General features: G+C 44.2%; 1 protein-coding gene across 4 annotated transcripts in view; it reads right to left on the reverse strand.

Moving 5' to 3' along the window:
* Positions 1 to 15,411, reverse strand: part of BCAR3 (BCAR3 adaptor protein, NSP family member) — a 208,721-nt gene that overhangs the window by 72,790 nt on the left and 120,520 nt on the right. For all 4 annotated transcript variants that reach the window (XM_042997925.1, XM_042997924.1, XM_042997921.1 and 1 more), the window contains one exon: positions 6,354 to 6,393. In XM_042997925.1, the coding sequence (XP_042853859.1) occupies positions 6,354 to 6,393 (40 nt within the window). The remainder of the gene's footprint in view (positions 1 to 6,353; positions 6,394 to 15,411) is intronic.

The following is a 15,411-nucleotide window of genomic DNA, read 5'->3' on the forward strand; positions in this document are numbered from 1 at the left end:
TTGCAGTCAACCTCTCATCTGTTTTCTGTCACTAGTAAGTTTTTATACTGACAGTCCATTCTTTTTTAGGCTGACTATCGTGCCATTGTATGGTATCCTACAGTTTCGCCATTCACCAGTTAAAGGGCATTTGAACTGTTTCCAGTTTTTGTCAATTATAAATCATGTCGCTATGAACATTCACATATAGATTTTAAATGAGCATACAATTTCATGACAAGATTTTGCTTTTTACAAATGACCGCATTTTCAAAGACCTGCGGGAAAAGATTCCTTTGAAAGAGGGACTGTCCTCGACCCCTATTCTTCAGTCTTCCCACCCTGCCTCTGTAATTGGTTTTTAAACGGTAGTAACGTTAAACCTCCCAAGAAGATTTGCAGAGAATGTTTTTGGGGTGGAGTGGGAGAGGGTGGATGGGAGTTCTCACTTGCTCCTCTGAATGTGAGCCCCAGGGCTGTTTCACATTCACCGTGGGCAGCGTTTGATCTTCTGGTCCCACAGGGCACGGTGCTGGCTCTGCGGATGTGCACACTCAGGCAAAAACCTGCAGAGCCAGCCAATTGGGCCGTTATTTGGTTCATATAACTTGCTAAAATCTCACGGAATGTACAGCGTGCCATTGTTTTCGTAAGTCCCTTTCATGACTTTGTTAGCTGGCTAATTCAGAGCAGACTAGCCTGTTTTCCCCGCTGGAAGAAAAGACGTCCCTCAAAGGCAGCTATTTAACCGTGACCATGGCTGCAGCCATCTTGAGCACAAAGCGAACGCAGCCTCGCTGGCCCGTCTCCCACGAGGTCCCAACGCCGGCCCGCGCGCTTATTCTTGGCGCTGGAATTCGCATAATTACTCCTCTTTTAATCTGCTGGGTGACCTAATGTAGCCCGGGCCGGCTGCAGGAAGCGGCCTTGCTGAGATCTGAGCCTTGGGCAGCCTGTCTTATCTGTAGGGCCCTCTCACAAGGAGCATTTCGGAGAATTAACCCCACAGAGGACTGATTGCCAAGGAGCCCCGGACTCGGGAGCTGCTCATGCGCGCTGGGTGGTGGGAACGCGGGGGCGGGGGTGGGGGGTGGGGGGGGGGGTGAGGGGAACAAGCCGTCGGAGGGTTCCGATCCCCACTCAGGAAAGCAGCTCCAGCCCTCTCCCTTCTCCTAGCCTGCGAAGGAGCTCAGAAACCGCAAATCATTTCAGAAAAGCTCGCAAGTGGTTCCAGCAAGAATCCACCCAGGCTGACTACAAAAGAAAGGATATTTGTTCACTAGGAGGCTAGCCCGGGACAAAAGGCTGCATTCCGTCCTGACACTTGCTAACTGCGGTCGCCTGGAGAGCAGGCCTTTGTCCACAGGCGGGCATTGTGCTGTTTATAGCCTCGCCACGAAAATGGGCTTGCCTACATCTTGGCTAATTTGAAAAACAGTCATCCCGATTTTCTTTTCTGCTTCCTGGCTTTGTTTTCCGATTTATCTTTCTTAAGGGCATTTTAAAATGAAAAATCTATAATTAACATTTCTCTTATAAGAAAACTCACCCAGCTCTGCCCAATCATCACCTCCCCTAAAAAAAATGTGTTTTTAAACCATTCCCAGCAAAGAGATGTTTTATTAAAATGACTGTAAGGCTTGTGTGTGAAGAAGCATCTACAAAGAATCTTCAGTCTAAAAGGAAAATAGATATATAAAGGGGGAGAAGATAGGAAATAAATTTGTAAAATTTAGTGTATGGTGGGGGGCAACTCTTGACGCTTAAAGAAGTAGCCCCAAGAAAAAGAAAAGAAAAAAAATAGTGAAAATGAAAGTAAGTTTCACAGGTTCAAGAAGGCGTTACAAAAGTGAAAGCATAATGGATGGTATGCATCCAGCTGCAGGGGTGTTGAGGTACAATCTTTTGAAGTAATGTGATGGGTGGGCAGTTATTAGCTCTCACATCCTTGGTCTTAATGTCTGAGACACATCATCTTCCAATCAATATGGCACTTTTATGGTCAAGAGTGATAGATGAAGAATCCCTTACCGCTTGGTATAAAAAAACTTTCCCCTCCAGCCTATCACAGGTATAGATGATCCTTAAAATGTTCAAAGGACATTCACCCATTCCCTGATTTTGTAGCTGTGAGAAGACAGAAGCCATAGAGAGAAGGTGCAAAGTCCAAAGTCACACAGAGGTAGACCTTTCTCCCCTCTCTGTGGGTTCTTAGGGGTTGTGTAATCTGGAGTCCACTATGCGAATGTTATTCTGGGAAGGTTAACACACTGAGCTATTATCATTTATTAACATTTTAAAGACTTTTTTAATGTTTATTTATTTTGAGAGAGAGAAAGAGAGAGTAGGGGAGGGGCAGAGAGAGAGGGAGACGTAGAATCTGAAGCAGGCTCCAGGCTCTGAGCTGCCAGCACAGAACCCAACGCATGGCTCCAACTCACGAACTGCAAGAGCAGGAGATCATGACCTGAGCTGAAGTTGGATGCTTCACTGACCGAACAAAACAGGCACCCTCATTTAGTCACATTTTAGTACATTTTATCAAATGTTCTAGTAGTTGCCAGACACAGGTCTAAGAAAGTAGACACTAAATAAATATGTTGTAATGGGGGTAAAAATATGACAAAAATCAAATGGGGCAGTGAGTAAGTAAAGAAGCCCAGAATATAAACTCTTCTTCACAATTTTGCCTAGGGCTATTTCCTCCAAAAGCTATTTCCTGTTTAAAAAAAAAAAAAAAAGTTTTTATCTCCAGTAAGGTATGCTAGGTACGCAGAGGAAAATTCCAGAGCTGTACACAACTTATGAAAGTCACTAACAACTAAAGAGCAGGAGAAAGGTGGAGGCACTGTGGAGGTTTCTGCTTTCCAACCTGGAAGAAGTGGTTTCTTTTGGGTACAGTGAAAAAGACAATTTTATGTGGTTACTGAAAAGGACCTCATGATTGCACAAAACAGCTAAAACCAGACTTTTAAGATGATTTTAAACATGAGCTACTGTGGGGAAAAAATGTGGGGAGAAGGGAAGGCTCGGAAAACAAGGAAAAAGTTGAGAAAGGGAAAACTGGGGTGCCTGGGTGGCTCAGATGGTTAAGCCTCTGACTTAGGTCATGATCTCATGGCTGGTGAGTTCAAGCCCCTCATCTGGCTCTGTGCTAACAGCTGGGAGCCTGGAGCTGGCTTCAGATTCTGTCTCCTTCTCTTTCTGCCCCTCCACCGTTTGTGTGCGCTCGCTCTCGCTCTCTCTCTCTCTCTCTTAAATATAAATAAACATTAAAAAGTTTTTTTAAAAGAAAAGAAAAAACAAAACTCCTCTCTAACAGTCAGAATTAAAGAGACAGAAACAGTGGAGAGCAAGATTCCAAAAATCCCCTGGCTACTTTGGAGCTGCTCTAATTTTCTTAGCACATCCAAACATGGTATTCAGCTGGTGGGTCTAGGTGCAGTTGGGAGGCCCCAGCAGGAAGTGAAAGAACCGCCAATAGCCCTGGGGCTTCTCAGCCATGCATGGTTCCCTCCATTCTGGGCACAGAGGAGCTACTTGTAGCCTAGCAACCGCGGACTGGTCCCCTTTCATGCCGTATTAATTCGCTTCGATACAAACTGCACAGAGTGTTAGGAGGACACAGAGTACAAACTGGACAGAAGTGAATTTTGGATTCATTCTCTACCCAGCTCTCTCTGCCACAATACTGCAGCCCCAGCACCACCCAATCCCCCACTGCCTTGGCTCCCCCAGGCACAAGGAGAGGGAGCCAGTCCCAGATCTCATACCTGGGCACTGGGAAAACCCAGTGAGGATGGTTAGAAAGCCTCCCATGGGAAAGAGAAGGCATTTGAAGACAGAGACCTGGGCCTGTGGTTCTCCACAGAATGAGAAGAGCTGTCTTTTGGCCACGTCTGGCTGCTTCTACCACTGAGAGAACTCTCAGAGATCAGCCCACCCCCATTATGTGGCCCATAAAAATGTGCTCCCTTGAATCTTGTTTTTTGGGCTGATAAGTCTCCAGAAGGGGACTCTACACAAGGCAATGACTTTTACGTAGAATTTCTACTTTTCAACGTGCCTAAGAGGTATTAAGTATACCAGGTTATCCAGAGAAGTAACAGCTCTGAGTCAGGAGGGGCCAAACTGCATCCCAGTTTATCTACAACTATCTCACCTCCCTTGATTATTTTCAGTCACCCTCCAAAGTCACTAGGCTCCAGCAGGCACCATTTACAAGGCCTTCATCACATGGACTGGTCAGCCAGGCTTGAGAGGGCAACCAAGTCTGAGAAATGCTAGGATGAGCCTGCACTGGCCCAAGAAGCGTGACACGTGGGTCAATTTAGACCTGGAGGTCAAAGGCCTCCATGAACATGCCTTTGGAGCTTCTGTACCCAAAGAAACAAATGGAAATATCCCACATTTGCCCCACAAATCCCCAAACTGCCCCCTCCAAACCAGGGGCAAAGTGAGAAATAAAAAAAAAACAAAACAACAAATGTGAGGCATCCAGGAGAAGCACAGGGACATCATTTATAAAGCCCCGACCAGATTCAGACAAGGTTGGGAGCAAAGAGTGACCTTCGGAACACCTCAACAGGTCCTTGGAAAAAAGTACCCTTGAGCCACTAAGAGCGGTCCCATCACGTCTCACTGCTGGGGAAGGCAAGGAGAGCCTAGCAAGCAGAAGCCACCAAGAACCCGCATATCTCTTCTTACCCAACTTAGAATGGCCGATATTCATGAACGTGATGTGACAGCTTAAATAATATTAAAACAGATCATTCTAGAATCTATGTTTAACTTAGAATTCATCACTGGATTATCTTAAAGGCTTGGACACTGTCAAAGAAAAACCAAGTTACTGGAGTAAGGGAAGGGTCTGTGCTTGCTAAGCCCAGCCTGAGCCTACAGTGGGGGACAGCCCATTTCTGAAACATGACATGGTGGCTTTTAAAAGGCAGCTATGATTTACACACTGCCTAATTCCAGGGCACATTTTTTACATCATGGCCAAGTCAAATCATAGTCCTGCGAATAGCACCCCCCTATTGTTTTGCAGCATACAATCTGCATAAAAACAAAGGTGGACGTGTTCAGGAGGGACACAGGCATCATTTATAAAGCTCTTTTGTACTCTGACACAGCAGCCATACTGGTTTAGGACTGTACATTTGTTGCAGTGAAACTACAGTTCAGACGTAGCCTGGGTATGAGAGAGGAAAAAATAATACCCACCTCCCTTCCAACAAACTTTATTACGACTACCTCAAGTGACTAAGTGATTCTAATAGAGCTTTCTCTTCTCTCTTCCATCCTCTGGTCTAAAGAGAGAAGAAATGCCAAAAATGGGGCAGGCACAGGCACACAAAACAGCAATAGGCCTAAATACCCCCAAACCATGATACTGCCCTTACAATAATGAGGTTGGAATGTGGCTCCCAGGAGGCAAGCACCTTAAAACTTAACATACGCCATTTCTCCTAAAACTTAAGGATATTTATGTTGTCATCAATCCAAGAAACTGTGACAAATCAAAGTTCTCTCTTCTGCCATAGCAGGTACCAGATTTCAATTCTCAAAAAGAAAATAAAGCAAACATATATACACAAACACACCCAAGAAGATGGTGTGGGGAAGGGAGAAGGAAAAAGCATCTTTTCTTTCTGCTCAGAAGGATACCACTGTTTCCAGGTGTTGCCTATTTAGAAGCATTGAATGTCAGCCCCACTGAAAAGCAGCGTATTCCCACAGCTCACAGTCCTAGATTCGCCACCACATAGGAGAGGGGCTGTTGGAAAGGAAAGCCGACCCAGAAAAGCTCAGGAAGCCTTCAGTCCTCCACCGAAGATAAACACAGGCTCACAATTCATTATCTACCATCCCCAAATCCAAAACACTCTGAAAACTGAAAAATTTCCAGTCATTTGGTGGCAAATCAAACCTGACCTCATCTGGTGGCAAAACGTGAGCTGCACTACATAAGATCATTTGTAGTCTGTTTATCTCACTTTGTGTGAATACTCTTACGTTTCACTGATGAAATAATGAGCTTGAGTACGGAGTACTGACCCTAGACCCCTCTGAGGATGTTTTTATATATATGTACCCGATTACCTTCCTAAAAAAATTCTGAATTTAAAAACCCATCTGGCCCCGAGGGTTTCAGATAAGAGGAAAAAGACTGTAGACCTATAATAGGATGACGACGTAAGACCTCTACAAAAGTTACTGAAGGCCTGAGAGAGTCAGATTACCCCCTGGTTGTTCCAACGTGAGAAGCTTCCTACACAGGCCAGACTGCAGCATTATTTGGCAACACTGTGTTAAAAAAGGGAAGTCGATTACGCAGTGTCCTAATTACAAATTAAATCCTGGTTTCCTACCTTCACATATTCCAGGGTTGGGTCCAGAAGATGCTGATCCCTGAAAAGAGAAAATGGTAAGTATGAGAACTGAGAACAATGCATTCTTGCACTGAGTAAAACGTATCCAACATTAATTCCCCCTATTCATTCAGATTATTAAGATGGGCCCACCTCCCCAGCAATACTCCCAGCAGACAGATAAGGAAGTTAGAACAAATACAGATTCCTTTCATGGTGTGTGTTGGGGGTAGGGGTAGATGGTAGGACACCACCATAATTTCTGTTTAGAAGCTCCAAGTGCTTTATCACATTCAGGCTCCAAATGTTAGACTTCCATGTAGTGAGTCTACTTTCACTCGAGCATAAAAATTAGCCTAGAAATCTGAAGGAAAGAACACGGAGGATAGAGGTGGGTGTAAAGCAGGACTGGATGCCCAAATGAGGGGTACTTTGGATCAGACAGCTGTATCATGCTCACTTTGACAGAAGAAAATGGAGACTGAGGTGGGCCCAGTGGCTATCCAAGGTCACCTAGCACCAAGGGGAGAGGATGGAGTCTGTATACCCAGCTTTCTAGACCACATTTGCCTTTTTTTTATTGCTGTCTCCATTACCCACCCACCCCTGGTGTCAAGCAGAGAAATCCACCCCATTTTCTTTGGCACCCAAGTATTCTTCTCTCCCAACCTAATGTCTGCTCGTGTCTGTCATAATATGACGCTGGAATTGACCAGACAGTGAAAAGTAAACAACAGCAGGTGGCCCTAAGGAGGCTGACTTCTTACAGAAAGAAGAAAATCTGACTAGGCCAAAGGAGAGGAGGGGGAGACGTGAGAGTGGCCATTTTCAGTGCTTGCAGAGTTATAATGAGGCGGCCCCTCAACAGAAGGTGTGAAAAGACAGCTGCCTTCAGAGTCTTAAACTTCAGAAACTCAACACATCCTCACAGAGACAGCATCATTTTGAAAGGACAGAATGGCTGTGAAGCATGTAAGAGTAGTCTTCTCAAGGGAGTGGGCCTTAGTGTGAGGGTGAGGGTCTCTCAGAAGCCCTACTGATAAGCAGCTTCCTCCACAAGGGTTGGCTCAACCCCCAAACCCGTGGGCTGTGACACTTCCCTGGCAGTGGAGAGACCTCGAAAGATGGCAGCACTTCTTCCCAGGACAAGAGAGAAGGTCACTGCCGGAGCACAAGGAGTCCCAACCCCACAGCTCAGGGATACCACTCCCAAAGCCATGCTTGGCCTGGTTTGACCATCCATTCGGGACTACGCCCAGGGCACCTGCACAGAGGCAGCGTGGCATCTGAGATGCCCCTTTCCACGTCAGTGGATTAGGTTCTGGAATGAGTCCCTTTGCAGGGCCAAAAGATCTGAGAACAGCATAAGCTCTCTGTCCCTGGGTGCATTCCCATTAAAGAGGGCTATAAACCTTAAAACTCTTTGCCTTCAAGTTCATTTATCCAGCATCCAGAGTCCATCCGCTGTGCCAGGTCGTCACTTCTCCTGCCACATGCTCTGGACACCATCTCAATGTCACCAGGCTTTACATCCATGGAACCATCTGGCTAGGGACTCAAAATTTTGTCCACAGCACTTGGGCTGTGCTCCCTTTTAAGTTCTTGAACCCCTGTTTTTCTACTGAACTAACATTTCAGGCATATAGCCATCTAGTCTTAGGTTAGTCATTTGGCCCAGAGGTCTGGCCTTGTGAGGGCAGAAAGATGTTAGAACTACTGAAATGCTGTTCTCTTCAAATTTTATTTTTAAGTACACTTAAAAATGTGTGTTATGGGGGCACCTGGGTGACCGAGTCAGTTGAGCATTTGACTCCGGCTCAGGTCATGATCTCGCGATTTGCCCACTCCTGTATGGTGGGCAAATGGGACTGAGGCTCAAGGTGAGAGAGAAAGGGGGGCGTGTGATGGCTCAGTCAGTTAAGCGTCCGACTCTGGCTCCGGTCAAGATCTCACGGTTCTTGAGTTCGAGCCCCACATCAGGCTCTGTGCTGATGGCTTGGAGCCTGCAGCCTGCTTCGGATTCTGTGTCTTCCTCTCTCTCTGACCCTCCCCCACTTGTGCTTTGTCTCTCAAACACAAATAAACACAGAAAAAAAAATTTTTAGTGTATGTTATGTACATTTATACATACATGTCTTCATGCATGGATAAATAGTATAGGTATGGGCAGTTGAAGTCAATGGTTCCCATATGTTTTTGGTCTCAGGATCTCTTCACACTCCAAATTATTGAGGACCCCAAAGAGCTTTTGTTTATGTGGGTTATATGTACTGATTACTGATATTAGAAATTAAACAGAAATTTTCAAAATACTAATATTAAAAAAATAAACTTATATAAACAATTTTATTACAAAGAGATATGTTTTCGTAACAAAAATTTAGTGAGACGAATGACACTGTCTCACATTTTTGCAAATCTTTTTCATGTCTGGCTTATAGGGCAGCTGAATTCTCATATCTACTTCTCTATTCAGTATGTTGTGATAGGTCTTGGATTAGAAAAAAGTCCATCCTCACATAGATACGTAACTGGAGAAGGGAGTGGTATTTCATTTCCAGATACTTATGGCTATTCTTGATACCATACCAAAACTCAACAAGTGGTAATTTCTAAATGATCAGTTGTAACGCGGTATCTTAAACCATGTCTGTTACTCTTTTGCGTCTTGCACCTTGATTGGGCCTTTTATCCATGTGTGATTCTGTAGCCACTGTTCTGGAAAATACTGGTTCACTGAGTTATGCAGTTATTCTAAGTTTTGACACATTTCATTAGAATATAAAAAAAGAATCACATTTGTTAATATCATCACTGATCTCATCAGAACTTATAAAGCCTTGGGAAATATCAAGCTCATGGAGGAGGATATAAGTTTTCCAAACTTCTAACTTTCACTTGAAAGTTTGAATTTTTTCACTGGCAGCTTACACTGTCAAATATTTTCCTTGAGCTTCATTTCATTCATTTTGGAGAATGTATTTGCCAAATACCGAGACCATATAGTCATGGTTTGCCATTTTAACTCTCCTTTTTTAGTGCTCAAATGTCATCCTTTTCGTAAATTCTTTTTAGCATTTTGTCCAGGATCTGCTCTTCTCACCAGATTTAGCTGTAAAATCCTTTTCCTTTCACCTCTGAAAGTTGAAAAGTTCCTCTCTTCCTTTCTCTAGACACATATCTGAAAACTCTCTGAGCTGGTTCTCTCAGAAAAGATCCTTCTAACTGTCTCAGGCAGAAATGGGGTGACCAACGGGCCAGGCCAGGCACTGTGCCCGGGTGGCTCCTGAAGCCATGCTGATCAGCAAGACCCGCACTCAGAGACAAGACCGCCTAGGGGCATAGCAGCCTGTGCGCTCCCATCCAGGGAGCCTGGGGTGCTCTCCAAAATGCCCCCCACCTTAGATGAACCTCGTTCCTCTTTGATCCTTTACTGTACACTTCTCTGGGCACAAGACAAGAAACTGGAGGCTCTGGTGAGGGATAAAACTCAAGGTCCCTCTTGACCCTGCCCCCAACTGAACTCTGCTAAGGGAGCCTTGTTCATTCTGCTTCAAGAGCAGAGGGGAATCCAAATGTCCTCAGATTCTAGTTCTGGGCTCCTGGGGTGCCCTCGAGAATCCTCATGTTCTCTGTCTCCTTTTTAGAGAGGCAAGGAGGGGACACAAGGAGATATAATGAAACCAAGTAGGTGTGTTACAAATCCAAAGGCTTTAAAAATCATTGCCTTGAACTAAATTAAAATGATGTTTATAAGCAGAAGTGCTGTGTCTCCTTTCTCAGCCAGTCACATCATCCCGGCTAACCAAAGATAGGAGCTAGAAAACATAGCAGTTGGCCCTGTAGCCCCAGCCTCTAATTTGAAATAGAATATCCAATTATTCATACAAGTCTGTGCAGCAAACACTCCTTAAGCCACAGATTTATATTCTCTGACAGAGATCACTAGAAAACAAACAGAGGGACTTGGCAATATGAATGAAAAGTTTTTTTTTATTTTATTTTGCTTTTGCACATTATGAATCCCACCCATGTGAATCCATGATGTCGTGTGCATCTCTCCTTACACCTGGTGAGGCTGGCAGGCGCCCATGGGCCCTCTGTCAGGCATGCTGCCCCGCAGGGCACGGTCCACAGACCGCAGGAAAGCAGCAGAATGAAACTGGACTCTCTTGTTATTTTGTTCTCAAGTTTATTAAGTTTTGAATAACATCACTATGTTTACGCCAGTTAAATTATTCTCTCCAGCACCCTGTTTTCCTAAGTTCAGACTGAGGGATGTGTGGTCAGAAGTCACAGAAATGGGGTCTTTCCTATTTCAGTTTGTTTCTCATCAGTAACCAGGTTCAGAGTTCCTCCCTCTTAAGAGGACACTTGACCTACAGGTAAGCTATTTGGAGTTACTCAACTATCTTGAGTAAGTATGTAAGCAAAATTTCACTACCACAGATCTTTTCTGAGTGCTTGGCATACAGATGAGAAACGAAGCACCCTACATCTGTCTTAAATTATAAAATGCTTTAAATGAATGAATGTTTTGACTTCTTTAAATATTACAGAATAAATTGATGGCTAACAGTGTTGCCAAACAAATGTCCTTTTGGAAATAACATAAAGAGGAATCATTTGTAATAAGACGATTCTTTCATGCAGTGGAGGGATGAGAGAAACTAGATCCAACTGTTCCCAACTGAGTAGAAAAAAGGCTCCACACACACCAGTAATCTGCAGAGTTGGCTCCCCTCCTTGGTGCACACGGCATGGTATTTGCATTCTGGTTCATTCTATCATGTATTTATTTGTATACAGTTCCTCCTCTACTAGGAGACACTTCATTCCCAGTATCTCCATAGTTCTTGCATCCATCCTACCAACATTATCAAGCATCTACAATATGCTGTGCTGTAGGCCAGACAATGGAAACAGAAGAACCAAAGACTAAGGCCCTGCTCCCAGAGAGGCTGCAATCAAGTGGCAAAGACAGATGAACAGACCCAGCACAACTCAAGTTAAGTTTCAGTGGGAAGGAAATACCATGAAGGGGCCTTTCAGGCAACCTTTGAGCTAAGGTTTGAGGACCGGGTAGAGACTCATCGGGTAAAGAAGCTGTGAGGTAGGTGGTGATGAGAAATGCCCAGGAAACAGCAGAAGCATGTGCAAACACATGGGGACATGGGACAATGTGGCATACCTGGGGAACCACAGCATTCAGGAGTAATTCCGCTCTGGTCCAGGCCACCATCATCTATCGCCTGGACCCCTGCAATGCCTTCCCGGCTCCACTGTCTCCACAGGAGCCAGCATGATCCTTACCAAAATCAAAATCCTCTAATAATTCCCATCCAATCACAAGAAAAACCCTAGAGTCCTTACCAGGGCCTCTGAGGCTCTCTTTGGCATGGTCCCCACCAGCTCCCCAACCTCACTCTGGCGCACAGAATTCTAAAGATATCTTCCAACAAGATTCCCCACCCCCACCCTGAAAGTCAACCAAACAGTAATCTCAGTATTGCTGTGAAGGGATTTTGCACATGTAAGCCCCAAGTCAGCTGACATTACGATCTGGCAACGATCCAAATGGACCAGACATGCAAAGTGAGGGGGCCTGGACATGAAGGACCCTGTTACCAGGGTGACATTACAACATGGCCTGTGACAAGGCCCATGGCACGGAACCCTGGGTGGCCAATACATGGGAGCCGTCCCCTGAAGACAGCCAGGAAGCAGAGATCTCAGTCCTACCATCACAGGGAACGGAGTTCTGCCAACAACCTGAATGACTGTGGAAGCAGATTCTTCCCAGAGCCTCAGATGAGAACACAGCTGCTGACATCTTGGGTTTGAGACCTGTAAGCAAGAACCCAGCTGAGCTCTGTGGGACTTCTGTCCTACAGGAACTATGAGGCAATAAACAGGCATTAAGGCACCAAATTAGTGGCAATTTGTTACTCAGCAAAAGCATACTAATACATTCCACTCATTCCAGCCAGGTCATATTGACTTTTCTTTCTGGCACTCAAACATGCCAAGCTGGTCCCTGCCTCTGTGGCTTGGCATTTACTGTTCCTTTGCCTAGAACATTCTCCCTGCAGTTCTCAAAGGCTCACTCCCTCCTATCACTCAGGTCTCTGCTCAAATAACACCTCCTCAGAGAAGCTTTCCTTAAACACCTATCTAAATGAGTACTGCTGCTACCCTCTATCACCTTATCTGACATTATTCTTTCCCATATTATCTGATATCGCATGAAATATTTATTTGCTCAGGTCTTTCTTATGGAATATAATCCTACAAGACTGAGACTTTCTCTGCTTTACTCACCTTGATATCCCCTGTGCTCTGCACACAGCAGTTGCCCAGTAACCATTTGCTGAATTAATGAATAAAAGAACAAGTAACAGAAGCACAGGGTTGGGGAAGCTCAGGAGTGGTGGGGGGTTGGAGATCAGGATGAAGAAGAGGCAGTGCCAGAGCATAAGGTGTTTGGAGGCCATGTAAACATGTCTAGACTTATGAAAGCAATGGGATTTGTTGACAAATCTTAAGCTGCAGAATAACCAGAGATTTGTGTTTTAGAAAAATCCCCCTGCACTGGTGTGGAAAACAGATTCGTGGGGGGCAAGACAGAGTCAGGAAAACCAAAGGAGATGCTGGAGCAGTCTGGGTGAGAGAGGGCAAGGCCTGGACTACAGGAACAGAGGAAGCAGGGACGGTGTATAGATTAAGGAGACTTTTTTTAAAACAATTTTTTAAATGTTTATTTATTTTTGAGAGAGACAGAGAGACAGTGCGAGGAGAGGAGGTGCTGAAAGAGAGACAGACACAACCCAAAGCAGGCTCCAGGCTCTGAGCTGTCAGCAGAGGCCGAGGTGGGGATTGAACTCATGAACCTGAGCTGAAAAGTCAGCCGCTTAATCTAATCCACTGAGCCACCCAGGTGCCCCAGGAGAGTTTTCTAAGTGACAATAGGTGGTAAATGACTGGATTCAGTGGGTCAAAGGGAAAAGAGAGGTAAGGGAACTCACTAAATTCTTTCTAAGGGAACTAAGTAGTTGGTGCCTAGCACACCTCAATACACTCATTAGGAATGAATTAGCATGGTGCCTGCATCTGACTCTTGGTTTTAGCTCAGGTTATGATCCCAGGATTGTAGGATCAAGCCCCATGGTGAGCTCCGTGCTGAGCGTGGGGCCTGCCCAAGATTCTCAGTTTTTCTCTCTCTCTAAAATAAAAAACTTAAAAGAATTAAAAAAAGAAAAAAGAATAAACTAACAAACACCTTTTTCAAGCACAAGAAGAACTTTCAAGGTTACTGGGATCTGCATAAGAATTAGCCCCATTACCACCTATTGTCCATGGTTCTCAGTGCAGTATGATTGCTGGCATTCAGCTACTGAAGGTTTCAGATGAGCTCCCTTCCTTTTCAACTGTTAAATAAGTTACTTTCAGTGGAGTCTTTCACATCTTTCAAGTTATGAACACACAAATCTTTCCCATAAACTACGAAATATAACAAACATTTAAGGGATCCCTTCACACCAACAAAAATAGTTAACTCAAGAGGGAAACACAGAGAACTAGGTGGCTATTAGATACTAGCCAAGAATACCTGTTTTACATAATTTTACATAATTCTTTGGTCTTCTCCATCAGTCCCACCCCAGAGGGCAACCACTGCTTGTTTCTGTCTTTTTCAGGGGGCTGTAAGCTCCATGAGGGTAAGGGCTATTTGTGTCTTGCTCACCAATGTATACTATGCCCTTTGAGTCATATTTGTCACAGAGCAGCCAATTAATCAATAAACAAGGGCAAGAATGGACAAATAAAAATATAAATCACCAAAACCCACCTTTGTATATAGTCCAAATAAGGCCTCAGGAAATCAGAAATTTCTACTACAGGGCTTTCATTTGCTTAATATGGTAGACCAGATATTCCAAAAACTAGACGACGAATTAAAGTATGAATGTATTTTCAAATGCATTGGTGACGTCACAAGAAAGATAAAGCCTCAAGAAGCACAGACATGAACAAAACAGATACAGAAACAGAGAACACGTCAAAAACACAAAACATGGACAACAGCAGGGTAAGGAGCAGGGCAGGGAGGATGAGTCTCGGGTCTGCAGAGGTGAACAGCTCACCATAGAGCCATGCACAATGTGCGAGCCGTCAGAATGCGACTAACACTACCTCTGCATAAGGAATGTTCAAAAATAAATAAGAATTAAGAAGGTAGCATGCTCTCTAGCAAAGGGAACCAAGAAGGAAACCTACTGTCCCCACTACAAATTCTGATGGTGAAAAAAAATAACAGCAGCAGTAACAGTCTCCCCTAAGAGCTTGTAGCCACAGATCAGCTGTCTTGTCAGCTGGGATTCAAATTTATACTGCTCTGCTTGGACAGAGAAGCCAAAACTGAGAAATTAAAGTGTTTGAGTTGGTGGTGCCACTAGTAAGGAAACAGCATAGATACTTTCTGGGGGGAAACTTTATCAACAGAATGCCATTCAGGATATCCACGAATGTGGTTAAACATAAATTTCCCTTCAGAAATAACCATCTGCACAAGGAAGCAAGCCCCAATCACTGAAGTCGGCAGAAACAACAACAGACTGAGATGCTCGAAGACCTCAGATATTAGAATACCAGACATAGGCTACAGAATAGCGATGTATGATAAATTTTTTTTAAGTTTATTTATTTATTTTGAGAGAGAGAGAGAACACAAGCAGGGAAAGAAGAGAGAAAGAGGGAGAGAGAGAGTAGCCCAAGCAGGTTCCATACTGTCAGCACAGAGCATGACATGGGGCTTGAACTCATAAAAACTGTGAGATCATGACCTGAGCAGAAATAAAGAGTTGGACACTTAACCACCTGAGCCACCCAGGTGCCCCTAACAATGTATGATAAATTTTTTAAAAAGTAAAAGATGGAATCAAAAAGTGATCTAAGAATAAACAGGTGGTTATAAAAATTTAAAAAACAGATTATAATATATACATATAATCTGCTACATAGCAGATTAAACATGGCTAAAGAAAATATGACAAATATA

Source organism: Panthera tigris, chromosome C1, assembly GCF_018350195.1.
Source record: "Panthera tigris isolate Pti1 chromosome C1, P.tigris_Pti1_mat1.1, whole genome shotgun sequence".
NCBI classification, from domain to species: domain Eukaryota; kingdom Metazoa; phylum Chordata; class Mammalia; order Carnivora; family Felidae; genus Panthera; species Panthera tigris.